The sequence below is a fragment of the Oncorhynchus nerka genome, linkage group LG24, assembly GCF_034236695.1.
Source record: "Oncorhynchus nerka isolate Pitt River linkage group LG24, Oner_Uvic_2.0, whole genome shotgun sequence".
Taxonomy (NCBI): Eukaryota; Metazoa; Chordata; class Actinopteri; order Salmoniformes; family Salmonidae; genus Oncorhynchus; species Oncorhynchus nerka.
The window spans coordinates 62,373,931-62,401,277 of record NC_088419.1 but is presented as its reverse complement, the minus strand read 5'-3'; the positions used below and the strand labels follow the sequence as shown (position 1 = coordinate 62,401,277).

The 27,347-nt window shown below is 43.3% G+C and overlaps 1 protein-coding gene across 7 annotated transcripts in view; it reads right to left on the bottom strand.

Annotated features, from left to right (window-relative positions):
• LOC115108389 (nuclear factor 1 C-type-like) overlaps positions 1-27,347 on the bottom strand; it is a 134,231-nt gene that overhangs the window by 18,871 nt on the left and 88,013 nt on the right. For 3 of the 7 annotated variants that reach the window (XM_029632651.2, XM_029632648.2, XM_029632650.2), the window contains exons 3-8: positions 11,396-11,467; positions 10,951-11,025; positions 5,968-6,091; positions 5,267-5,391; positions 2,478-2,588; positions 1,357-1,601 (exon numbers count right to left, since the gene is read on the bottom strand). In XM_029632651.2, the coding sequence (XP_029488511.1) occupies positions 1,357-1,601; positions 2,478-2,588; positions 5,267-5,391; positions 5,968-6,091; positions 10,951-11,025; positions 11,396-11,467 (752 nt within the window). The remainder of the gene's footprint in view (positions 1-1,356; positions 1,602-2,477; positions 2,589-5,266; positions 5,392-5,967; positions 6,092-10,950; positions 11,026-11,395; positions 11,468-27,347) is intronic. The other 4 variants (XM_029632652.2, XM_029632653.2, XM_029632654.2 and 1 more) reach the window with 3 other exon arrangements.

The window sequence follows — 27,347 nt, the reverse complement described above, 5'->3', positions numbered from 1 at the left end:
TCTCCTTCTCCCTCCACTCCTTTCCAAGTGAAAACAGAAACAGTACAGCAGCTTCATTGAGCAACCTGGCTTGTAATGCCGGCATTATTGAAGCAGGCAGGGGGGTCATTTGCATGTGGTGCAGTGGCAGGTCCTCTCAGCTGTGTGTCATATGTGGATAATGAGTATAACCATGTCTGAGGATCTGGGCTGGTCCCAGGGCCAGCAGGCTGAGTCTAAACAGAGCAGGAAGACTCCGGGCTTATTTTCCTCTCTGTGACGGGGGATTCACAACTGCTGTACTACCAGCCAGCCAATACATTGAACAACTCTAATCTAAGAAGTTGGCTAAAACCCAGTGATTACAATGATTTTTTGGCTTCAGATCTATGGAATTGTTGCCCCTTTCTCCTTTGTCACGTTTAAAGACACAGTATGGTGAGTGTTAATTGTTCTGAGAGTCACGGAGAGTCTGCAGTCTGGAGCAGAGGGGAAGAGTAGCAGCTAGGTGAGGAAAACCTGTTTACTATGTTCCTACACGTAGAGTATCCCCTGGCCAGTAGAGTATCCCCTGGCCAGTAGAGTATCCCCTGGCCAGTAGAGGTTCCCCTGGCCAGTAGAGGTTCCCCTGGCCAGTAGAGTATCCCCTGGCCAGTAGAGTATCCCCTGGCCAGTAGAGTATCCCCTGGCCATTAGAGTATCCCCTGGCCAGTAGAGTATCCCCTGGCCATTAGAGTATCCCCTGGCCAGTAGAGTATCCCCTGGCCAGTAGAGTATCCCCTGGCCAGTAGAGTATCCCCTGGCCAGTAGAGTATCCCCTGGCCAGTAGAGTATCACCTGGCCAGTAGAGTATCCCCTGGCCAGTAGAGTATCCCCTGGCCAGTAGAGTATCCCCTGGCCAGTAGAGTATCCCCTGGCCAGTAGAGACCACGGCAGGGGAGAATATGGGAAAGAAATGGCATATCATATTGTTCACAGGGGACCAGGCCATCTGAGACAGGGTGACAATATCGGAAACACGAAGCATGAAGGAATTAAATAGCAAACAAACGATTAGGTGAATCTAAATGACAAATGGAAATAGCACAATTCTCTGAATAAACCACTGAAACGTATAATACATTCGAGTGAGTGAACTTCCCTTAACATGACCTCAAACTAAAGAGCTGGCCTTGAGATCACAGCCCGACATGATGTCACATTAGTACAGGTTCTACTAGATGAATACATTAAGCATGGTGAACTGAAAGCCACCTCTCTCTGCACATCAATGAGTGACAGCATTGGTGGCTGGCTCAGTTGTAATCTGGCGCTGCTGGGTTCTACTCCTATCTAGAATGACAGTGAGTAATGAGTAGGGTCAGGAGTTTTACTGACCACATGACCTGACCAGGACAAACTCTGGGCCTTAGTTAGAGTTGTTAGATGGGCTGGACTCACTGGGCTGGGCTGCTGGTTGGACGGGTCACAGGCCAGGGAGACCAGGTCCTTCAGCGGGTCTTGGGAGCTGAGGTGTGGCGGGTAGCGGATGGCGGTGTGGGGGAAGTAGGAGGTGGACTGGGGCAGGATGGAGGTGGTGGGGAAGTGCAAAGACGAGGAGGGGTGCGGACTCCGAGAAATCCCTGCACAGAGAGAGAGAGAGAGAGAGAGAGAAAGGGAGACAAGAGAGGGAGGGAGAGGACGAAAGAGAGAGATGGAGACAAAGAGAGAAAATATTTGAATAAGGGTACTTGTTCATGCTCCAAAATGATGCTATGCTTGAGATAATAAAAGTGACATTGAAAGATGTGTGGTTCTGCAAAACAAAATTATAATTCCGTGTGAGTGCAATTCTCTACACTCAGTGACTTTAATACAACCACTCTTCACGGGGAAGAAATGATATATACATGTCATGAAATGACTCTCCTTTGGTTTGAGTTTCACATTTAGTACGGCAACTCTAATCAGCACCACGCTCTAATTTAGCAGAACATACGAGGATGCACGACCAATTCATTTTAACAGCGGCTTTAATTGTTCATGCATCATCCAGTAAAACGTTTGGCTGGGGAACACTATCTGCCCATCGATTACTCTCCATTGACTCCACAACAAATGATCTGCCAGAAAGTGTTCACGGGATGTTCAATTAAAACCTCAAATAATGCATTGCCTGAAAGGAAGCTGGTCTTGTTGAAAGCATAATGCCTGCAGTCAGTGCCTATATCAGGCTTAGCTCAACAGATACAGACATTAAGAATGTGGAACTATGTAGATAGTGTTGCTGTTGATGTTGAACCTCCGTACAGCACGAGACACTACATAAGGAATCTTAGCTGTGGAGAAGTGTGACACGTCATCTCTTTTTTATTGACAGTTCTGACTTTTTTTGCTATTTTTTTAATTATAAACGATTTCCATCCTTGGAGACGTGCATGTGTGAGGGTGATGGATTGTGGCAACAGTGACAAGACGTCTCCTGTGAACGTGATGTGCATAAGAGTGTGTGTACTGACCACTGTGCACTGCGATGACGGGCCGGTGGTGCTGTGTGAAGCCGAGACGTGGGGAGCTCTCCTGAGGAGACGGGCTGTCCATCTCTGTCTTCTTTACTCCAGGGGACATGCCTGGACACAGAGACACACAGAGGGTGTTACTGATGCCACTAGGACTCCCATCATAAAAATGCTATTGAAAAGACCCTACATTTAATTGCCCAATTGAATCTGCTACTGCATGTAATTACAGTAACTCACCACAGGGTGGCAGGGTGCATTGACGCGACCCAGTAAGTCCTCAGTGCTGCAGCACATTGCAGTGAGCACATGGGCTCCCAACTAACTTCCTCATTGAGAGGAAACAACAGGATCAGAATCAATGTTATGTTTTGGTCAGGTCTACCCCAAATCCGGTTAGTCTAGGTAGATCACTCACATTCCCAAGAGGCCTGCAGTGCCTGATACCAGAGTTGCTTAGATGTGCTAAACAAATGCATCTTTGTTGCAGTGGTATTACTGGCAGGGTGCAACCCTCCTCCTCCGTGTTTAGTTTGCTATCGCACACAGAATGTGCGTGAGGAACCCTTTCTCCACCAAGCTCAGGCCTGTTATACATTAGGGTATTAACATTGCACAGCTCTTTGTTTCCTTCTTAGGAGTGGTGGAGCACACAGCACACACGTTCTTACTGTGATACTGTACAGAGGGAGTCAGTCATGGAGTGACGGAGGTTTCTCTCTCACACATGATACATGTATACCCCTCGCTCTAATTGTTTTCTGAGAAAGAGATTGAGAGAGAGGGAGGAAGAGAGAGAGGGGAAAGCCTTATTTGACAGCTTCCTCTTCCCCTGCTCTGCCCCAGCCCTCTGTCTCAGAGTGGAGTGAGTACACCGGGGCTTTTCAGGAATGTCAGAGGGCAAGCTGAGGTTCAACGGGAGACTTGCTCATAGGATAAACATGCAGGTCTGGCTTAGTGCTGGGGGCTAGGCAAGGGCAGCCATTACAGCACTGACGCTAATTACCTGATCACACTAATCTGACTGACCACTCAGCTCAGTCTTCAAGGGTCTAGGCCAACCCACACATCTACCTAGTGTAGTGACACATCACATTAATATTTACATTACAATATCTTGAGAATATATCTTTTGAACAAAGTCTACAGAGTATGAGATGTAATCTAATCAATGGTTAAGTGCGGCTTACACCGTAACCTCCTTAACTGAGAGTTGGTAGTGTTGGTGACCTGAGACAGGGGTCAAACCACAGCTCTACAGGAGGCCAGGCATTACCCTTTCCAATCCATTCGCCCGGCTGCAAACTGACGCAAGCTTCCCCTAGTATAGAGGCATGCTTCCCCTAGTATAGAGGCAAGCTTCCCCTAGTATAGAGGCAAGCTTCCCCAGACCACCTCTACCTGGGGAAGGTGCACAAACATCCTCCTCTCACACAGCCTGTAGCCCCCCCCCCCATCTCAGAGCGATCATCCGAAGGGGTCGTTAAAGAGGAGCTCGTTAGAGCTGTCTAGACAGGAAGAGAGTGAGCACGACACGAGGAGGGCTGGGCCAGACTCCTGCAGGGTCTCTGACGGGGTCGGGGCCGGCTCTGCTCTATTGACCTCCACAGCTCTGGTGTCAGCATCAGGGTCCCTGTATCGTGGGGCCCTCCTGGAGCCCGGGGCCCAGCCGGGGCCACTCTGGTTAATAGCACCACAAAGCCCCCAGACACGCCACCAGGGCCCTTTACAGGCCACTGGACACTCTATTAGCGTAGCGTGAAGAGTCCACCACAGTTTAACAGCATTAGATCATATGGGAGACTGAGAACCCCCCTGCTAGAACAACACACAGTGCGTTAAACACTCAGATAACAGTTCTGTTGTAAAGATGCTGATCCTCCTCCCACTTACTGCTGCCAACCCATGGTTAGAGAGCTGCCTCGTGGCTCGTACACACGTGTAGTGCACTCACTAGGCAGGCCCCACTCACTCAGCACACCCACTACCTGACCACTTACTCTGTCCCACACTCACTCACTCAACCACTGGGCCACACTGTGCATGTTGTAACCTACTCATCCTATTTTTTTACCAGAACCAGGCCAGTGCTGTTGGGGGATGAGGGTCATACTGTACAAGACCATGAGAAAGGCACATGTCATTTCGATATTTAAAATACTGCTTTATACAATCATCTTGAAACGATTGCTTGTATCTAGATGAGAGATCCACAGTAGCTTTCCCGTTTGCTAAAAATCTTTGTTAGGAATATTATTCCATACTAGCAAACTGATAGGTGAACCTGAAGTGAGAGGAAAGCAAGAAGGTAGCTACTGCGACGTTGCATCTGTGGATACTGCTCCAAGGTACCTTGGGCCACTTGGCTTTTTGCAGACTTTCACAAAAAATGTTGGTTCAGTAATTAATTACGACTTCAGGCTCGACTTCAGGAAATTTGAAGCTGCGTGCTTTCTGTTAATAACATGATATATTTATCATTTTCTCTTTTGCACTGTGTCAGTGGCTTTCAAGGCAACTGAAGTGAAAGTATGGCCTGATATTTCAGCTGTTTCCCCACTGTGATTATGAAAAGTAGGAGTTGATGTTTCTCGACAGCCCTAATGAGGACAATTTAAGAGGGACACCAGAACTGAGTCACCGTTTGTAATTACTGAAGAGTTGGAGGATAGCCAGTGTCCTCAGCATGACATCATGAGTTTGTACTAACTGATGAGCAATAAGCACTGTCCTTGTCAAAACTACATAATAGCTAAGAGTTTGTGTGGAAGCCCAAAGGGGATGCTCACCTCCTTCCAGATCCTCTTGCCAGTTGCGGGAGCTGCTAGCCGGGGAGTTGGGAGAGGTGTAGTACTCCCCCCCAGGACTGGTGTCCACATCATCCTCCATGGAGCCCGACTTGTGCCTCTTACTCCTGGATGTCACACAAAGGGAGAGAAGGAGGAGGAAATAAGGGGAAGGCAATGTGACATATTGACCGTTCAAAACTGTGTATAAAGTATGTACACACACACAGTCCACAAGTGGGTCAACACCGGCAACCTGGAGATGGCCGGGAGGAAGCTGAGCAGCCCCAGGATTCTCAGGTAAAGCAGTTCTTTACGGTCTCAGTTTGTCCCAGCTTTACTTGACGTTTACAGTGAAATATAAGACAATAAGTCACAGCTTGTGTTTTGGCAGTGTTGCACACGCCCAGATAAATCACATGGGGAACAGCCATTGTCACTGTAGTGAAGGTGTTGTGCATTCATTCTGTACACCAATAAAAACAACCATACAGTCCTCCTGTCATCTGCCAAGTGGTTGCACATCCAGACATTCACTTATGCAAGGCTCCTGTTAATATGGAATGTATTCTAACATTCACTCTAAATGTGAGTTTATTTGCAGAGTAGAGTACAAACAAACTGAGTGTTTTGTCTATTTGAACTATATGCAGTATATTTCCAGTCTAGGTGTGTGTGTGTGTGTTTTGGGGCTGGGTACTGACCCGCTGGAGGAGGTGCTGGGCAGGGTTCTCCTCATGCCCACCCCTGAGGGGTTAAGGTCATAGGCCAGGTGCCCCTGCAGCTCTCCCAGAGAGAAGTTAGGGCCTGCCCCCGTCACCACCGGAGCTGGACACAACACACAGGGGGGACAGGTCAGTCAGGGGAGGAACACACACTGTACCACACTTTCAATTAGACATCAATTATCTATGGAATGATACTAAAAGATCTACATAAATGACATAACTCCATCCTCAAGCTCACTCACAACACAGCTGAAGAAGTGTGTCGCTCTGTGAGCAAACATATTGTGTTATACCTGTGTATACTTCTCTGTAAGAACAAGAAAAGCCTCCAAAAATCGAATCAAATCCAAGTTTATTGGTTGTGTACGCAGATTAGCTCCAACAGTGCAGTAATACCTAGCAATACATAACAATACACACATAATCCATAAATGTAAAAAGAAAGAAATTCAGAAATATCAGAACGAGCAACCTCACAGTCCGGAATTTATATATACAGTACCAGTCAAAAGTTTGGACACACCTACTCATTCAAGGGTTTTTCTACATTGTAGAATAATAGTGAAGACATCAAAACTATGAAATAACACACATGGAATCATGTAGCAACCAAAAAAGTGTTAAACAAAACAACATTTATTTTATATTTGTGATTCTTCAAAGTAGCCACCCTTTGCTTTGATGACAGCTTTGCACACTCTTAGCATTCTCTCAACCAGCTTCACCTGGAATGCTTTTACAACAGTCTTGAAGGAGTTCCCACATATGCTGAGCACTTTTGGCTTTTTCCTTCACTCTGCGGTCCAACTCATCCCATCTCAATTGGGTTGAGGTCGGGTGATTGTGGAGGTTAGGTCATCTGATGCAGCCCTCCATCCCTCTCCTTCTTGGTAAAATAGCCTTTACACAGCCTGGAGGTGTGTTGGTTCATTGTCCTGTTTAAAAATAAATGATAGACCCACTAAGCACAAATCAGATGGGGTGGTGTATCGCTGCAGAATGCTGTGGTAGCCATGCTGGTTAAGTGTGCCTTGAATTCTAAATAAATCACTGACAGTATCACCAGCAAAGCACCCCCACACCATCACACCTCATCCTCCATGCTTTACGGTGGGAACCATACATGCAGAGATCATCCGTTCACCTACTCTGCATCTCACAAAGACATGGCGGTTGGAACCAAAAATCGCACATTTGGACTAGACCAAAAGGACAGATTTCTACCGGTCTAATGTTCATTGCTCGTTCCTTGGCCAAAGCAAGTATTTTCTTCTTATTGGTGTCCTTTAGTAGTGGTTTCTTTGCAGCACTTCGACCATGAAGGTCTGATTCATGCAGTCTCCTCTGAAAAGGTGTCTGTTACTTGAACTCCGTGAAGCATTTATTTGGGCAGCAATTTGAGGCTGGTAACTCTAATGAACTTATCCTCCGCAGCAGAGGTAACTCTGGGTCTTCCTTTCCTGTGGTAGTCCTCATGAGAGCCAGTCTTATCAAAGCGCTTGATGGTTTTTGAGACTGCACTTGAAGAAACTTGAAAGTTCTTCAAATTTTCTGTATTGACTGACCTTCATGTCCTAAAGTAATGATGGACTGTCGTTTCTCTTTGCTTATTTGAGCTGTTCTTGCCATAATATGGACTTGGTCTTTTACCAAATAGGACTATGTTCTGTATACCACCCCTACCTTGTCAAAACACAACTGATTGTCTCAAATGCATTAAGAAGGAAAGAAATTCCCCAAATTAACTTTTAACAAGCCACACCTGTTAATTGAAATGCATTCCAGGTGACTACCTCATGAAGCTGGTTGAGAGAATGCCAAGCATGGGCAACGCTGTCATCAGGGTAAAGGGTGGCTACTTTGAAGAATCTAAAATATATTTGATTTGCTTAACACTTTTTTGGTTATTACATGATTCCATATGTGTTATTTCATAGTTTTGATGTCTTCACCATTATTCTACAATGTAGAAAATAGTAAAAATAAAGAAAAACCCTGGATTGAGAAGGTGTGTCCAAACTTTTGTCTGGTACATACGTACGTACACATACATACACACACTGTACAAAACATTAAGAACACCTTCCTAATATTGAGTTACATCCCATTTTTCCCTCAGAACAGCCTCAATTTGTCGGCGCCTAAACTACAAGGTGTCGAAAGCATTCCATAGGGATAGTGTCTAATGTTGACTCCAATGCTTCCCACAGTTGTGTCAAGTTGGATGGATGTCCTTTGGGTGGTGGACCATTCTTGATACACACGGGAAACTGTTGAGCATGAAAAACCCAGCAGCTTGCAGTTCTTGGCACACTCAAACCGGTGCGTGGTAGCGGGGTGAACAGGTAGTTGCTTGGGTGGCTGAGGTCCTTGATGATCTTCTTGGCCTTCCTGTGAAGCAGGCTGCTGTAGATGTCCTGGAGGGCAGGCAGTGTGCCTCCGATGATGCATTGGACTGACCGCACCCCCCTCTGTCGGTGTGGAGGGACCATTTCAGGTCCTCAGTGATGTGTACGCCGAGGAACTTTAAGCTTTGGACTCTCTCCACTGTGGTCCCGTCGATGTGGATGGGGGTGTACTCTCTCTGCTGTCTCCTGTAGTCCACGATCAGCTCCTTCGTTTTATTGACGTTGAGCGAGAGGTTACAAAAAGTGGACAATCCCAGCTGCAGTCTGCTACTGCACTTCAACTCTCAGGACAACAGTATGAGGATGTAGCAGCCATCTATCAGCATTTACCCCATTTCCCCTCTCAGGTTTCCACTAATGTCATTTATATGGCCATGTGCATTAATGGCTGCCTGCTACTGTGCTGTGTTCAGGTTGGAGTGGACAGAGATGTTGTTGCAGTATACTACGCTAGTGTGTACTATACTGTACTGAGCCGTGGGGAGACAGTGAGCTCGGAGAATAATGTCCCATTTGTTAGGGGAGGTACGCTTATTAACAGTGGGATGGCGTCACTACAGATCCCCAGGCAATCAATCTCTCCCTGACTCATACACTGTACCGAGACGCTGGGGAACACAAGACAAAGGGAGGATTCATGGATCTCCAGTGTAGAAAGTCCTTCACCTGCACCTTACAGGAAACTCTGGCCAAAAAGGAATAACCATGGAGGGATCTCCGAACATGAGCAGGGGAGGTTGAACACATAGAAACAAAATGATTAGAACAGGAATCCCCCTTCAAGTCAATGTGTCGGATTCATTTCTATGGTTGAGCTGGATAGCCATGGTGATGCAAAGCAGTAATAACAACACATTCTGCTCTGTTTAATTACACTAGTAAAGTAGGTCAGTGGCGAATTCATGACTTCTAAAAAGCGGCTAATGTCTCATAGGATATGCATCCCATATGAGGCCTGGGTAAATACAGTAGAAAGCACTTACAAGTAACATTAGTTAAATAAGCTAATTATGTAGTCTAAAATCAACGCCTCTTGGGGTTTAAATCACACGCTTTGATATTAGCGTAAATACATGATACAAGTGTTGTGGAGTTTGTGATATGAATGTGAATGTGTCACATAAACAGAGGTGCAGGTGATAGCTGTTATAGCATAGCAGCATGTGCAGCTGAGGATTTGGGGAGTGGAGGGAGTGAATCTGAAATAGCAGTCTTTTCCCCAGGGAGACCAGATGGCAGGTGGTTAATTGAAGTCTTTAACTACGTTTCCTTCCAATTAGTCAGTCAAGGCGTGACATGGAAAACAGAGAGCCTGTTTGACAGGTGTAAAGTGAAATGTTTTCCCTATGCACCATAATAACTCACTCATTTAGTTTTGATAATTGTAGCTACAGCATTCCACATCAGCTGTCAGCTGTGGTGTGTGTGTGTGTGTGCGCGCACACGTGCGTGAATGTACGTGCATCAGAGCTTGTTGCTCCTACTGAATGACAGATGAAGACTGACCCTTTGGAGAACGGATTATCACTGGGAAAACTGAAAACGTGATCAATTGCATGTGACAGATGGCCCGAGCTTCTCTCCCTTCAGCTCCCTTCACATTAGCTGTCTTTCAAATCTGATTCAACTCCATTTCTAAACCTAATGAAATAACGGATGCAAATGACAAGTCAGATTGGAGGGTAAGTGACTGGAGATCCCAGGTGGTGACTAGTGAAGCCTGTGTGTGGCTGGGAGAGGATGCTTATTCATACAGAGTGTTTGGAGGCTGGTTGGCCATGTGGGGGCTGTGTTAATGTAGCCCTAATTCACTGCTAATGCCAGGCCTGGTAAGCACAGCATCCCCAGCCAACAACTGAGCACATAGCCTTGGCAATGTGAATAGAAAATATTGAATGGATATAACATCTGCAAAATCCACCCTGAGACAGATAAAACAACATAAAGGACGAGGAAGTCGTAAAAAAATGTCATTCTAAAGCCATATGATCTGATTCCCAGTCAGAAATCATATTGAGTGTCTGATGGGGTGTAGACAGTAAGGAGAGGTTTACTCTGCATGTTGTCTGTGATTAATGCTGTAAGTGGATTACGTTAGTATCTCCCGCAATCCTGGACCTGGATGTTCCCTACCACTTTTATCATCTAGCCTGTTATACCATCCACGTGTTCCCTATTTCTGTGTATCTATCTGATGGTTGAATTGCAGTGAAACAGGCAGCATTGCAGAGACTAGGAGCTCAGCTACTGAGGGGAACAGAGTGACTGCCAGAGAGTGGCTGGGAGTTTCCACCCCCTGCCTGCGGGCCAGAGTTAGTGAGCTAGTAATTTTTTCACTGAAGAGGGCTGTCAGAACTTTAATCACCATAGTTTATGTGACACATGTCCAGCTCCTAAGCATGTTGCTGTGTAAGTTATGGCTAGGAAGTTATAATGAAAGTAGCCACACATGACGTTTTAAGAACTAAATATGGATTTTTGTTATATTTTTCCATTCAACCACAAATACATAAAACCACGAGTAGCTTAATAAAAAGGTGTAAAATCTTACTTCTGGACACTTGCACCAGCTCTGTTACATTAAAAACTCCTGATGTCACAAAGCTTTCCTGAAACTCAGGAGCATCTGGAAAACACAGAGATGAGTCACCATGGAGAGTTCTGTGACATACAACAAACATTACAGTAACTTCTCACTTTTAAGAGACATCACAAGACAAGGACACAACAAATGTCAGAGTATCAGCAAGCCAGTAAAACACATTTAAATCATGTTTTAGCCTGATAGAAACCTGTAATATATTGGATTCCATATATTACCGTGAAAGGTATTGTGTGTGTCTGTGGGTACTGGATTCATAACTATCTCAAAGCTTATGTCACTGTCTGGTAGTGTGTAAATGTGTATGAATAATTCAGCGTGTGTTGGTATTTGGATGAGTGTGTGTGTGTGTGTGTGTGTGTGTGTGAGAGAGAGAGTCCTTCGGGCCCCTTACCCATGGTGGCAGCTCGGCTATCCTCCTGATCTGACCCAATACCTGTGCGTGGGCTACTGCTCTGCTCTGACTCTGAAGAGAGGGAAGGAAAGGAAGAGAGAGGGGGTAGAAAGAGACAGACAGAGAGGGGGTGTTGGGGGGGGTCAGAAACAGTCTAAACCCAGCATCATTTGTCTTACCACATAAATGGCTAATTTGAGGGTGTTAAAGTAGTAAACAGTCTAGAAAATAACCTATTTAGTGAGGAATAATGTGACAAATATCAAAAAGGTTAAGCACTATATTGAATAGATAGTACTAAAGCTATTATAACAAGTAGGGTTTCAATGTGAAACATGACCCAAATACCTCACTTAATAACTTCCTTGTTTAGGAAATGTAACACTAATCCAATTGCAAAAAAGGTTTCTGGCAGGCTATTTTAGTTGTTTTGCCAAAATGTACACTCAGTGAAGCATCACAACAATGGCAAGGCCACACAATCCAACCAGAAAACCAACTTTTATTTGTGTGAACTGACACCTGGCAAATGCAGATAATACAAGTAAATCAATAAAGTGCGGCCCAAACCAGAAGAACACTAGATTTACCACAAAGAGTCTGGCTGGCATTCCAAGTGAACAGCAGTGAAAACATAAAAGATAAATAAATGGGGCTCCCTTCTATCAGATAGGCATGACTCCACTCACAGATCAAAGCCACACACATTCCACAATGCTCCACATGTTGGAGCTTAGAGCATGTGGAGGGAGCGCCTCATTGAGATCTTCACATTGACTCCCCATCACTAGAACAAGCACCCTGCTTCCCTCTACACTGGACAAGTGAGCCAGACATAGGGCTGTTGCGGTGACCAAGGCAGTCAAATTCCACATGACCGTTTAGTCATGGTAATTAGGCTTCTCCAAGCTCTGATGCTGCTGGTCATTAGTAGCCTACCAAATTGCGAACTGCCTGGTACTCAGCACTCTATTGTCCCACGAAACACTCTGACATCAATGCTCATGTTGCGCAACATCTCTATATTGCTATGCAATTGTGGGAGAAAACAGAGTGATGGCCGCTAATAAAAAGACGAGGATCCCATCGGCTTTCTATAGGCTAGGCCTACTATATTTATTTCTCAACTTTCCTAATATTACGCACATTGCTTATATTTACAATAGGAGTATAGCCTATATGGCTGGGATGAAGAAGAAAAAACATGGGGAAAAGCGTAATATTTAAGTGCATAGATGACATTGATTTTTTTCCCACTGCCCCAGTTTCGATACAGGTGCACGATAATGGTCCATTCTAAATCAAAGTAAATGTCACACATATGATTTAGTATATGTAAAGACAAGTTTAATACAAGAATAGTCTGATGGTGTCAATATTAGCCTATCACTTGTGAATTATATATTATCACTTGTGAATGACGCCCAGCATAACAAACAATGCCTTTTTTTGGCGACTTGTTCTAATCATAGTTGCACACCTCATGTAGCCTAGCCCATAGGCCTATATGTTTTAACAAGGTTCGTATCACAACTAAAGTGGACAAATAACTTCTTAAAATGAACCACATTAATCTGCTTTATAAGGGGTGTAGAGCCTAACTGGCATACAAGCAGCGAGTGAGTTTCAAGTTGGGGGAAGATCATTTTCACTATAAAAATGCACCTTTATAATAAAAGCATTACATGCTTTTGCAGTCACTTTTGATAATGGTGTTTTCCACTAATGGAACATTTGTGTTTATAGCCTACTGCCATGTGCGCATTGCTATGCTTATAATGTGAAGAAATAGCCTAATAGTTTATCAACATTTTAAGCTAAACGTTCTGATCTGTTGCGTCAGCCACATTGCATTAAAAAAAATTGTATTCATTTGGGATCTATCACATCCCACAACTGTCCCAGACTATGTTTGGAATATTTATTTCTGGCACAGAAAATAATAGGTTGACCTTTACCGTGGAGGATAGTAGATTGACATAGGCTGGTGCTTTTGTTGTTCGTTAGGGCTACTCATCTTGTTGACTGACAAAAAAATATCTTCAATATGCATTGGATTGGATAAGGACGCGTGCAGTTGCATCCCCGATGTGTCTGTCTTAACTTGTAGCCTGTGAGAAAGACCCAATCACGTGACAGAGAGCCGTGTGAGTGAGAGACGCTTCCGATTGCGCAGCACACTCAGGGAGAAGTGCACAACGCAGCACTCCGGGCCGCCAAAGCCATGAATATTGTTAGGGTGCATTACGTCCACAAAGGGGATGCCGCCGTGGAATTCGAGGCATTATCAAGTGCTTGTCAAATTGTGAATGAGAGACTATTGGAGTGTGTACAGCCTGAGCAAAAAACAGCCTAACAATGTATTCAAAATAATTTCATATAGCCCAACTAAAGTTACATTAATATGTCTGAATGAAGCATATAGGAATACCTATTTCTTTGTTAACCGCTCAACACAGAGTAGCTGCATGTGCGCACTCCCTCAAATCCTTTGGAGAAAATATTTATTTGAGTTTCTTCATACTATAAAATAATGCCACGGAATTATAAGTAAATCTTGTCTTCTAAATTAACTAACATAGCCCACAGTCATATGGCACAGCCACATCACCTAACATAAGGACAACTCAGAGTTTGGTATTATTTTCTTCTGAAACAGACAACATTTTCTTCATACCATGCTTCTTTAGACCTGTCTAAAATAAATAATGCATTTATTGTGCAAGTGTAGGCTATATTACATGGATTGATTAGACTTTTTAATATGCCCTCAGACAAAATTGCTGGCACAATGAGCAAAAGAAAGAGAGAATGAGAGCAAGACTAGGCTAGACACTGGCACACACAAAGACCCGTAATGCCCCAAAGACAATGCTCTGGAAAACAAATACATAGTTTCCATATTTTCTTTCATATATTTTAGAACAAAGTTTATATTAGGGTTTCTAGCGGTTTTTGGGAGGGTGGGAGTGCAGGGCATCATGCCATATGGTGATGCAATAAAACGATGTCCGAAGCAGGACACCATCCATTTTCCCTACCAAAGTAGTTGACGGCCATTTTGTTAACTGTTCAAATCTTATTGTTAGATTTTCAAGTAATATCTTACTTTTGATGGTTTTATCATTCCAGGGTTGTAAGAGTTAACGAACAAATCACCAACACCTCTGCAATACCATTTAAACATGATAAACTTAGAAATGTCAGAATGGATATTAAATGACCATTGCAGCTGTCCCCTCGTGAGCTTGACCAAAGTTCAATGAGGGTGAAACTGATCTTCTTACTGCCCCACCCTGGCCCTAAACTTGTTATTTTCTTATTTTATATATTTTTTTTCACATTTCATCAATATAAGCAGTTTGGAAATGTGTTATTGCGTACTTTCTGAATTTGCCGAAAAACTCTCTCCCCTATCTCTCTCTCTCTCTATCCTCTCCCTCATATTTCCCGACCTCATCTTTGCACATTTACTATTAATACATATTTATCGTGGCCCTTGTTGTTGCTATTTTCTTTCCAAGTAAGTTATTTCTCTGGCCAGGGATCACTCAACATAACATCATTTTTGGCAGACATTTCATGTGCAGAGGAGTTTGCTGTTGGCAGCCATTTTAGATTGCTCTTTCTACCGTCTCTCTTTCACTCACTCTCCCTCCCTCCCGTCTCTCTTTCTCGCCCAGAGCAAGAACACACAAAGTACAACTAACCCTGTTGAACAGTGCCAGCATGCCCCTGTGCCAAGTCACCCCTTGAGACGAAAGACAAAAAGACAGAGCAGTGCCAGTGAACTGCTGTTGGCAGAGGGAGAGAAAGAGAGAAAAAGAGAGAACCAAAGAGAGAAATAAAGAGAGGGATAGAGATGCACAGAGTGTGTGTGTGGGGGGGGGGCAGAGAGAAAGAGAGAATGTTTTGTTAAAGAAGTGACTTAACGAGAAAGACATTCTAGCTGAGTTACTCTGGAATCACAGTGAGTCACAGTTAAATTACAACACAGAAAAGACAGCATTACAAGCACAGGGAAGCAAAGTAGCTTCCCTCCTCAGTCCAACCAGGGGACACATGCTTGTCTGTCGTAAACTGACCACAATTACTCATAAAAGTCCCCCACCACCAGAGATATGGTCCAAGATGCAAGTATACTCGTAACTACGAGATTCATTGTTGTAACACAACCATTTGAGCAGTGTACATGCTCCCATAACAGGAAAACAACAAGGCTGGTGAATTAGAATTTCTACCATGCTCCCAGTAGTTGGTTTCATTTTGATCTCATGACATTATTGTAAATATAGCGGCTGGCTAAAGCCAACAGCAGGCTGAAGTGGACAGAGGAAGCCAAGAGACGCATTTGTAGGCAAGGCGGTCTATTCACAGTTACCCTGGTGCCTGGGCTGATTTGGAGAGAAAACCATTGGCTTCTCCCAAACCCATTTCCCATCAGTCACTCAGTGAGAGGAGCTATTTCTCCAGCAGCTCTGTTTCTGGCAGAACTAGAACCCAAGCTATGATGATGTGACAGTAGGCCAGCATAGGCCAAAATACTGAAACAATTATGACCGGTCTGTTCCCTTACAACCGAGAGCAGGAATTTCATATGAATCACAGACATTGCTGTGTTCTCAAAACCACATCCCTTACTGGAGCCATTATGAAAAATAACTTAATAAACATGAACCATTATGAGAAGCTTTAATATGTAGTGATAATGCACTAATTAATGAAGATAACCAAGCTTTTGCCATCTGTGTCGTTGGTATAGAGAAGGCTACCTTGTAACGATTAAACCGGTCAGACCAACTTTCTACTGTGAAATCACAAATGGAATTGGAATTGAATGGTCAATCCAAATCCAATTTATAACCGATAACCTCTCTGTAGTGTGTAACAAGGTAATCACAGTAATGCACTTTTTAGCAGTATTGACAGTGCTGGAGCAAAGCTCATCTAGGCTCTGTCTGGCTGGAGTAAGACCACCCCTTCTTAATGCTGTATAATAGATAATTCACTCAAATTCTATCCTCAACCACAGTACCATATATGTTTCCTAAAACATTAATATATACGAAGCTTACTTCTTGCTGTGGTATGTTGAAGCATACCGCATGCTTTACTAGTTTGTAATGATATTGAAAAAATGCAGGTAAATAAAACAATGTTTAGTGCTTGTGCCCTGACACCAGTGGCTGTCTCTTGTGATCTCTCTCAAATCTAATGTTTACTTGTCACATGCACCAAATACAACAGGTGTAGACATACCCATGAAATGCTTGCTTTACGTTGCAGAGTTAAAAAATTATAATAAAAAGAAATGTATTAACACAAGGAATAAAATACAATTTTGTTTAGCTATATTACAGGGAGTCCTGTACCAGATCAATGCGCAGAGAGGGATATAAGGTAGAGGTCGACCGATTATGATTTTTCAACGCCGATACCGATTATTGGAGGACCCAAAAAAGCTGATGCCGATTAAATCGGCCGATTTTTAATTTTTATTTGTAATCATGACAATTACAACAATACTGAATGAATACTTATTTTAACTTAATATAATACATCAATAAAATCAATTTAGCCTCAAATAAATAATGAAACATGTTCAATTTGGTTTAAATAATGCAAAAACAAAGTGTTGGAGAAAAAAGTAAAAGTGCAATATGTGCCATGTAAGAAAGCTAACGTTTAAGTTCCTTGTTCAGAACATGAGAACATATGAAAGCTGGTGGTTCCTTTTAATATGAGTCTTCAATATTCCCAGGTAAGAAGTTTTAGGTTGTAGTTTTTATAGGAATTATAGGACTATTTCTCTCTATACCATTTATATTTCATTAACCTTTGACTATTGGATGTTCTTATAGGCACTTTAGTATTGCCAGTGTAACAGTATAGCATCCGTCCCTCTCCTCGCTCCTTCCTGGGCTCGAACAAGGAACACAACGACAACAGCCACCCTCGAAGCAGCGTTAACCATGCAGAGCAAGGGGGAACAACCACTCCAAGTCTCAGAGCGAGTAACGTTTGAAACGCTATTAGCGCACACTCCGCTAACCAGCTAGCCATTTCACATCGGTTACACAAGCCTAATCTCGGGAGTTGATAGGCTTGAAGTCATAAACACCGCAATGCTTGACGCACAACGAAGAGCTGCTGGCAAAACCCACGAAAGCGCTGTTTGAATGAATGCTTACGAGCCTGCTGCTGCCTACCACCGCTCAGTCAGACTGCTCTATCAAATCATAGACTTAGTTATAACATAATAACACACAGAAATACGAGCCTTAGGTCATAAATGTGGTCGAATCCGGAAACTATCATCTCAAAAACAAGATTTTTTTCAGTGAAATACGGAACCGTTCCGTATTTTATCTAAGGGGTGGCATCCATAAATCTAAATATTCCTGTTACATTGCACAACCTTCAATGTTATGTCATAATTACGTAAAAATTCTGGCAAATTAGGCGGCCCAAACTGTTGCATATACACTGACTCTGCGTGCAATCTGCGTGCAATGAACGCAAGAGAAGTGACACAATTTCACCTGGTTAATATTGCCTGCTAACCTGTATTTCTTTTAGCTAAATATGCAGGTTTAAAAATATATACTTCTGTGTATTGATTTTAAGAAAGGCATTGATCCTCGTGGAGTGCAATGAGAGGCAGCTTGTTAGAGCGTTGGACTAGTTAACTGTAAGGTTGCAAGATTGAATCCCCCGAGCTGACAAGGTGAAAATCTGTCGTTCTGCCCCTGAACGAGGCAGTTAACCCACCGTTCCTAGGCCATTGAAAATAAGAATGTGTTCTTAACTGACTTGCCTAGTTAAATAAAGACATAAAAATGGTGTTAAAAAAAAACGGTGTCCAAAAATACCGATTTCCGATTGTTATGATAACTTGAAATCGGCCCTAATTAAATCGTCCATTCCGATTAATCAGTCGACCTCTAGTATGAGGTATTTGAAGTAGATATGTACATTGACAACTTAGATGGAATGCTACCGAGGATGGTACAGTAGCTGACTCTATAGCCACTACGATCTGTCATATCTTTAATCTGAGCTGAGAGGAAAGCCTTTGTCCTCAGGCCTGGAGGGAAGCCAAAGTAATTCCGCTACCCAAGAGTGGTAAAGCTGCCTTTACTGGTTCTAACAGCAGACCTGTAAGCTTGCTGCCAGCTCTTAGTAAACTGTTGGAAAAAATTGTGTTTGACCAAATATGACCAAATTTCTCAATAAACAAATTAACAACAGACTTTCAGCACACTTATAGCGAAGGGCACTCAACATGTACTGCACTGACACAAATTACTGATGATTAGTTGAAAGAAATTGATAATAAGAAGATTGTGGGAGCTGTACCGTTAGATTTCAATGCAGCCTTTGATATTATTGACCATAACCTGTTGTTGAAAAACTCATGTGTTATGGCTTTTCAACCTCTGCCATATCGTGGATTCAGAGCCATCCATCTAATAGAACTCAAAGGGTTTTCTTTAATGGAAGCTTCTCTAATGTCAAACATGTAAAGTATGGTGTACCGCAGGGCAGCTCTCTAGGCCCTCTACACTTTTCTATTTTTACCAATGACCTGCCACTGGCATTAAACAAAGCATGTGAGTCCATGTATGCTAATGAAGTCACTGAAACCCTTAACAAATAGTTTTGTTTTGGAATGGGTGGCCAGTAATAAACTGGTCCTGAACATCTCTAAAACTAAGAGCATTGTATTTGGTACAAATCATTCCTTAAGCTCTAGACCTCTGAATCTGGTAATGAATGGTGTGGCTGTTGAACAAGTTGAGGAGACTAAATAACTTGGTGTTACTTTTAGATTTTAAACTGTCATGTTCAAAATGTATAGATTCAATGTTTGTAAAGATGGGGAGAGGTATGTCTGTAATAAAGAGATGCTCTGCTTTTTTGATACCATACTCCAAAAAGTAAATTCTGCAGGCACTAGTTTAGTCTAATCTTGATTATTGTCCAGTTGTGTGGTCCAGTGCTTCAAGGAAAGATCTAGTTAAGCTGCAGCTGGCCCAAAACAAAGCGGCACGTTTTGCTCTTAATTGATATCAGAGGGCTGATATAAATACTATGCATGCCAGTCTCTCTTGGCTAAGAGTTGAGGAGAGACTGATTATTTTCACAAGAAACATCAATGTGTTGAAAATCTCAAATTGTTTGCATAGTCAACTTACATACAGCTCTGACACACACACTTATCCCACCAGACATACCACCAGGGGTCTTTTCACAGTCCCCAAATCCATAACAAATTCAAGAAAGCGTACAGTATTATATAGAGCCCTAATTGCATGGAACTTCCTTCCATCTCATACTGCTCAAATAAACAGCAAACCTGGTTTCAAAAAACAGATAAAGCAAAACCTTAAGGTACAACGCCTCTCCCCTATTTGACCTAGATAGTTTGTGTGTATGCATTGATATGTAGGCTATGTGTGCCTTTAAAAAAATGTATGTAGTTCTGTCCTTGAGCTGTTCTTGCCTATTGATGTTCTGTATTATGTCATTCTGTATTATGTTTTGTGTGGAACCCAAGAAGAGTAGCGGCTGCTTTTGCAACAGCTAATGGGGATCCTAATAAAATACCAAATATACCAATACATGAAGGCTGGGTAAAGTGATTAGTTATAGGGATAGATAATAATGAGTCAAATGAAAAACAGAGTAGCAGCAGAAAATTCCTGGATTCACCTGCTCAATCTGTCATGGAAAGAGCAGCTGTTCCTAATGTTTTGTACACTCAGTGTAGTCTTGTGAGTGTGCATAGAGTCAGTGCAAGATCTGGTCAGTGCAAATAGTCCTAACCATGTAATGAACTATTTAGCAGTCTTATGGCTTGGGGTAGAAGCTGTCTCAGATCCATTTGGTCCGATAGCCGATGCTCTGGTACCGTTTGCTGGTACGTCTCAGTGTACATCTATGTCTCAGTGTTTGTGTGGTAAGATTGTTCCGCTCACTGCAGCTGAGCTTAGAGCCTGGCTGGCAAGGCCTACATGCCGGGAGAACAAACCAAACAATGGCGTTCTGCCCCAGCAACAGAGCTAGCGAGCTCACCGATCTCCCTTCATTTTGTCTGCCTCGCTCTCTCCGTCTCGGTTTTCCCTTCAGCAACCCCAATCAATTTCACATCGCCAATTCAATTTCAAACCTAATTTTTGGGAATGACAAGAACATAGCCAACGCAGAGATATTACTGCAAAAAACGTTGGTGGTCTCTCTCTCCCCATCTGTTCGATTTCTTTCCCCCTCTTGCTTGCACTTCTCTGCCTCGCTTCTTTCCCTCCCTCATTTTCTGCCCATGCAGACAGTCTGAGTTACAGCTATCGACCGAGCCCCAGCAGTCCTCCCCACCCACAAACTCCCTACGCTGTTTAACATTTAGAATGGATGGTGTGGAGAATGTCCGAAAAATACAGTCAATAGAAGAGGACTGATCCATTAGACCAGATTCCACATAGAAACCAATCATACAGAAAACTTCTATTGGACAAATTATCCAACCATCTAATGAGTTCCATGGTATTGTTAAACATAATCCGAATTTATTCAGAATAAATTGCAGAGACCGCTACTTTACATTCAAGGTAGCTAACCTCTCTTGTAAACAAAGCAAGTGCTGTCTGCACTGGCTTGGCTGGTAAATGGTTGCTTTAATCCTGTTTATACTCTATATTTCAAGATAGACTTTCCTACAGCTTAAGCCTGAATCTGGGTTATTGCTGAAATACACAGTAAACCTGCTCTGATTACACAATGGAAAGCCCTAGCAGAATTACAGAGCCCTAAGTCAGCTTGGAGAGCATTCTTCTTTTAATTCATTCAGAAAAGAATAGCTGAGCATGAGAAAATCAGGCGCTGCAGTACTGGCTTTAATTTAATTTAATACAGCCATCCTTTTATGTGCTGGAGCACTAAAGTGTCCTATATACAGTCTGATAGATAGAGGCTACGCCGAGGAGAGCTGGGCAGAGGACAGCCCTAAGTCATGTCTGTCAAACACTACGCACAGCTCTCCAACTGATAAACAACCACGGCCAACAGTAAAACACACACAGAAAAAGTACAGGGATTCGGAGGGGTGAAAAAGTGAGACGCAAGGACAGAGAAGGATGTAGGGAGAGAAGATTAGATGACAGGAAAAATACAAGAATAGTAAAGGTCAGGTTGTCGTCAAATAAATGTTACGATACTAAAAAATAAATGAATGGGAAAAGTCTGGCATCTGAAAAATATGTCAAACAGTAAAAGACGCACGTTACGCAGCTGCAAAAAGCCCAAATTCCAGCTCCTCGGCTGGCTGGGCTGAGAACCCAGGAAAGGAGTGGGTTACAGTGAATGTCAGGCATTTGTGTGAAAATGGTGGGCTCTGATAATTGGACCAGCTGGCCTTTTCTTGCAGTAGATTGCAGCTTCCTGTAGTACTGGGTCTTTAAGGGGTGGGAGCGGCGTGACAGTAATAACACACAAGGCTTTTTGCTCTATCAGGAGACTAGAGGAATAGCTACCAGCTTGCGGAAGGGTACTCATTCAGATAAAGGATCAAGTGTCTGGATATGTGTGTTTTTCCCCTAAGCACACAAATTGCAGTGTTTCCCTAATATTCATTCAGCAGTGGTGGTGCGCCGCTACCAAATTGTAGCCGGCACTCCGAAAAATATGATTTCATTGTAATATATACAGTACCAGTCAAAAAATTGGACACACTTTTATATATATTTTTTTTAACTATTTTCTACATTGTAGAATAATAGAAGACAACACTATGAAATAACACATATGGAATCATGTAAAAAAAAAAGTCTTAAACAAATCTAAATATATTTTATATTTGAGATTCTTCAAAGTAGCCACCCTTTGCCTTGATAACAGCGTTGCATACTTTTGGCATTCTCTCAACCAGCTTCATGAGGTAGTGACCTGGAATGCATTTAAATCTGTTCACCTGATTTAGAATTCCTCACAATCAAATGTAGACCGCATTATCTTCCAAGAGAATTCTCCTCGATTATAATCACAGCCGTATATATCCCCCCCCAAGCAGACACATCGATGGCTCTGAACTAACTTTATTTAACTCTTTGCAAACTGGAAACCATTTATCCGGAGGCTGCATTCATTGTAGCTGGGGATTTTAACAAAGCTAATCTGAAAACAAGACTCCCTAAATTTTACCAGCATATCGATTGCGCAACCAGGGGTGGTAAAACCTTGGATCATTGTTACTCTAACTTCCGCGACGCATATAAGGCCCTGCCCCGCCCCCTTTCGGAAAAGCTGACCACGACTCCATTTTGCTGATCCCTGCCTACAGGCAGAAACTAAAACAAGAGGCTCCCACGCTGAGGTCTGTCCAACGCTGGTCAGACCAAGCTGACTCCACACTCCAAGACTGCTTCCATCACGTGGACTGGGACATGTTTCGTATTGCGTCAGATGGAAATATTGACGAATACGCTGATTCGGTGTGCGAGTTCATTAGAACGTGCGTCGAAGATGTCGTTCCCATAGCAACGATAAAAACATTCCCAAACCAGAAACCGTGGATTGATGGCAGCATTCGCGTGAAACTGAAAGCGCGAACCACTGCTTTTAATCAGGGCAAGGTGTCTGGTAATATGTCCGAATATAAACAATGCAGCTATTCCCTCCGCAAGGCTATTAAACAAGCTAAGCGTCAGTACAGAGACAAAGTGGAATCTCAATTCAATGGCTCAGACACAAGAGGCATGTGGCAGGGTCTACAGTCAATCACGGACTACAAGAAGAAACCCAGCCCAGTCACGGACCAGGATGTCTTGCTCCCAGGCAGACTAAATAACTTTTTGCCCGCTTTGAGGACAATACATTGCCACTGACACGGCCTGCAACGAAAACATGCGGTCTCTCCTTCACTGCAGCCGAGGTGAGTAAGACATTTAAACGTGTTAACCCTCGCAAGGCTGCAGGCCCAGACGGCATCCCCAGCCGCGCCCTCAGAGCATGCGCAGACCAGCTGGCCGGTGTGTTTACGGACATATTCAATCAATCCCTATACCAGTCTGCTGTTCCCACATGCTTCAAGAGGGCCACCATTGTTCCTGTTCCCAAGAAAGCTAAGGTAACTGAGCTAAACGACTACCGCCCCGTAGCACTCACTTCCGTCATCATGAAGTGCTTTGAGAGACTAGTCAAGGACCATATCACCTCCACCCTACCTGACACCCTAGACCCACTCCAATTTGCTTACCGCCCAAATAGGTCCACAGACGATGCAATCTCAACCACACTGCACACTGCCCTAACCCACCTGGACAAGAGGAATACCTATGTGAGAATGCTGTTCATCGACTACAGCTCGGCATTCAACACCATAGTACCCTCCAAGCTCGTCATCAAGCTCGAGACCCTGGGTCTCGACCCCGCCCTGTGCAACTGGGTTCTGGACTTCCTGACGGGCCGCCCCCAGGTGGTGAGGGTAGGCAACAACATCTCCTCCCCGCTGATCCTCAACACGGGGCCCCACAAGGGTGCGTTCTGAGCCCTCTCCTGTACTCCCTGTTCACCCACGACTGCGTGGCCATGCACGCCTCCAACTCAATCATCAAGTTTGCGGACGACACAACAGTGGTAGGCTTGATTACCAACAACGACGAGACGGCCTACAGGGAGGAGGTGAGGGCCCTCGGAGTGTGGTGTCAGGAAAATAACCTCACACTCAACGTCAACAAAACTAAGGAGATGATTGTGGACTTCAGGAAACAGCAGAGGGAACACCCCCTATCCACATCGATGGATCAGTAGTGGAGAGGGTAGCAAGTTTTAAGTTCCTCGGCATACACATCACAGACAAACTGAATTGGTCCACTCACACTGACAGCGTCGTGAAGAAGGCGCAGCAGCGCCTCTTCAACCTCAGGAGGCTGAAGAAATTCGGCTTGTCACCAAAAGCACTCACAAACTTCTACAGATGCACAATCGAGAGCATCCTGGCGGGCTGTATCACCGCCTGGTACGGCAACTGCTCCGCCCTCAACCGTAAGGCTCTCCAGAGGGTAGTGAGGTCTGCACAACGCATCACCGGGGGCAAACTACCTGCCCTCCAGGACACCTACACCACCCGATGTTACAGGAAGGCCATAAAGATCATCAAGGACATCAACCACCCGAACCACTGCCTGTTCACCCCGCTATCATCCAGAAGGCGAGGTCAGTACAGGTGCATCAAAGCTGGGACCGAGAGACTGAAAAACAGCTTCTATCTCAAGGCCATCAGACTGTTAAACAGCCACCACTAACATTGAGTGGCTGCTGCCAACACACTGTCATTGACACTGACCCAAATAATGGGAAATGATGTAAATATATCACTAGCCACTTTAAACAATGCTACCTTATATAATGTTACTTACCCTACATTATTCATCTCATATGCATATGTATATACTGTACTCTAGATCATCGACTGCATTCTTATGTCACTAGCCACTTTAACTATGCCACTTTGTTTACTTTGTCTACATACTCATCTCATATGTATATACTGTACTCGATACCATCTACTGTATGCTGCTCTGTACCATCACTCATTCATATATCCTTATGTACATATTCCTTATCCCCTTACACTGTGTATAAGACAGTAGTTTTGGAATTGTTAGTTAGATTACTTGTTGGTTATCACTGCATTGTCGGAACTAGAAGCACAAGCATTTCGCTACACTCGCATTAACATCTGCTAACCATGTGTATGTGACAAATAAAATTTGATTTGATTTGATTTGAATTAACAGGTGTGCCTCGTTAAAAGTTAATTTGTGGAACATCTTTCCTTCTTAATGCATTTGAGCCAATCAGTTGTTACAAAGGTAGGGGTTGTATACAAAGAAAGCCCTATTTGGTAACAGACCAAGTCCAAGAACAGCTAAAATAAGTAAAGAGAAACGACAATCCATCATTACTTTAGGACATGAAGGTCAGTCAATACGGAAAAGTTCAAGAACTTTGAAAGTGTCTTCAGGTGCAGTCACAAAAACCATCAAGCGCTATGATGAAACTGGCTCTCGTGAGGACTACCACAGGAAAGGAAGACCCAAAGTTACCTCTGCTGAAGAGGATAAGTTCATTAGAGTTCAATTCATTTTTCAACAGGACAATGAACCAACACACCTCCAGGCTGTTTAAGGGCTATTTGACCAAGAAGAAGAGAGATGGTGCTGCATCAGATGACCTGCCCTCCACAATCACTCGACCTCAACCCAATTGAGATGGTTTGGGATGAAATGGACCAAATAGTGAAGGAAAAGCAGCCAACAAGTTCTCAGCATATGTTGGAACTCCTTCAAGACTGTTGGAAAACAGTGAAGCTGGTGAAGCTTCCAGGTGAAGCTGGTTGAGAGAATGCCAAGAGTGTACAAAGCTGCCATCAAGGCAAAGGGTGGCTACATTGAATAATATACTTTTTATTTTATTTTATTTTTTTACATTTGTTTAACACTTATTTGGTTACTACATGATTCCATGTGTTATTTTATATGATGTCTTCACTGTCTTCACTATTATTTTACAATGTAGAACATTGTAAAAATAAATAAAAACCCTTGAATGAGTAGGTGTGTCCACACATTTGACTGGTACTGTAGATACAGTGCATTTGGAAAGTATTCAGACCCATTGACATTTTCCACATTTTGTTAATGAGTAGGTGTGTCCAAACTTTTGACTGCTATTGTGTACACACACACATACACAAATATATATATAAAACACCAGTCTCAACGTCAATGGTGAAGAGGCTATTCCGGAACGCTGGCGCTCTAGGCAGAGATGCAAAGAAAAAGCTATATCTCAGACTGGCCAATAAAAAGAAAAGATTAAGATGGGCAAAAGAACAGAGACACTGGACAGAGGAGCTCTGCCTAGAAGGCCAGCATCCTGAAGTCGCCTCTTCACTGTTGACGTTGAGACTGGTGTTTGGCGGGTACTTTTTAATGAAGCTGCCAGTTGAGGACTTGTGAGGCGCCTGTTTCTCAAACTATACACTCTAATGTACTTGTCCTCTTGCTCAGTTGTGCACCGGGGCCTCCCACTCCGTTTTCTATTCTGGTTAGAGCCAGTTTGCGCTGTTCTGTGAAGGGAGTAGTACACAGCGTTGTACCATATCCACAGTTTCTTGGCAATTTCTCACATGGAATAGCGTTTCATTTCTCAGAATAAGAATAGACTGACAAGTTTCAGAAGAAAATACTTTGTTTCTGGCCATTTTGAGCCTGTAATCGAACACACAATACTCAACTAGTCTAAAGAAGGGCCGTTTTATTGCTTCTTTAATCAGAACAACAGTTTCAGCTGTGCTAACATAATTGCAAAAGGGTTTTCTACTGATCAATTAGCCTTTTAAAATGATAAACTTGGATTACCTAACACAACGTGCTATCGGAACACAGGAGTGATGGTTGCTGATAATGGGCCTCTGTACGCCTATGTAGATATTCCCAAATAAATCAGCTGTTTCCAGCTACAATAGTCATTTACAACATTAACCATGTCTACATTGTATTTCTGATCTATTTGATGTTATTTTAATGGACGAAAAATGTCCTTTCTTTCAAAAACAAGGACATTTCTAAGTGACCCCAAACTTTTGAACGGTAGTGTGTGTGTATCACCACTTTATTTTAAGAATGTGAAATGTCAGAATTATAGTAGAGAGAATTATGTATTTGAGCTTTTATTTCTTTCGTTACATTCACAGTGGGTCAGAAGTTTAGATACACTCAATTAGTATTTGGTAGCATTGCCTTTAAATTGATTAACTTGGGTCAAACGTTTTGGGTAGCCTTCCACAGTCTTCCCACAATAAATTGGGTGAATTTTGGCCCATTCCTGAGTCAGGTTTGTAGGCTTCCTTGCTCGCACACGCTTTTTCAGTTCTGCCCACAAATTTTCTATA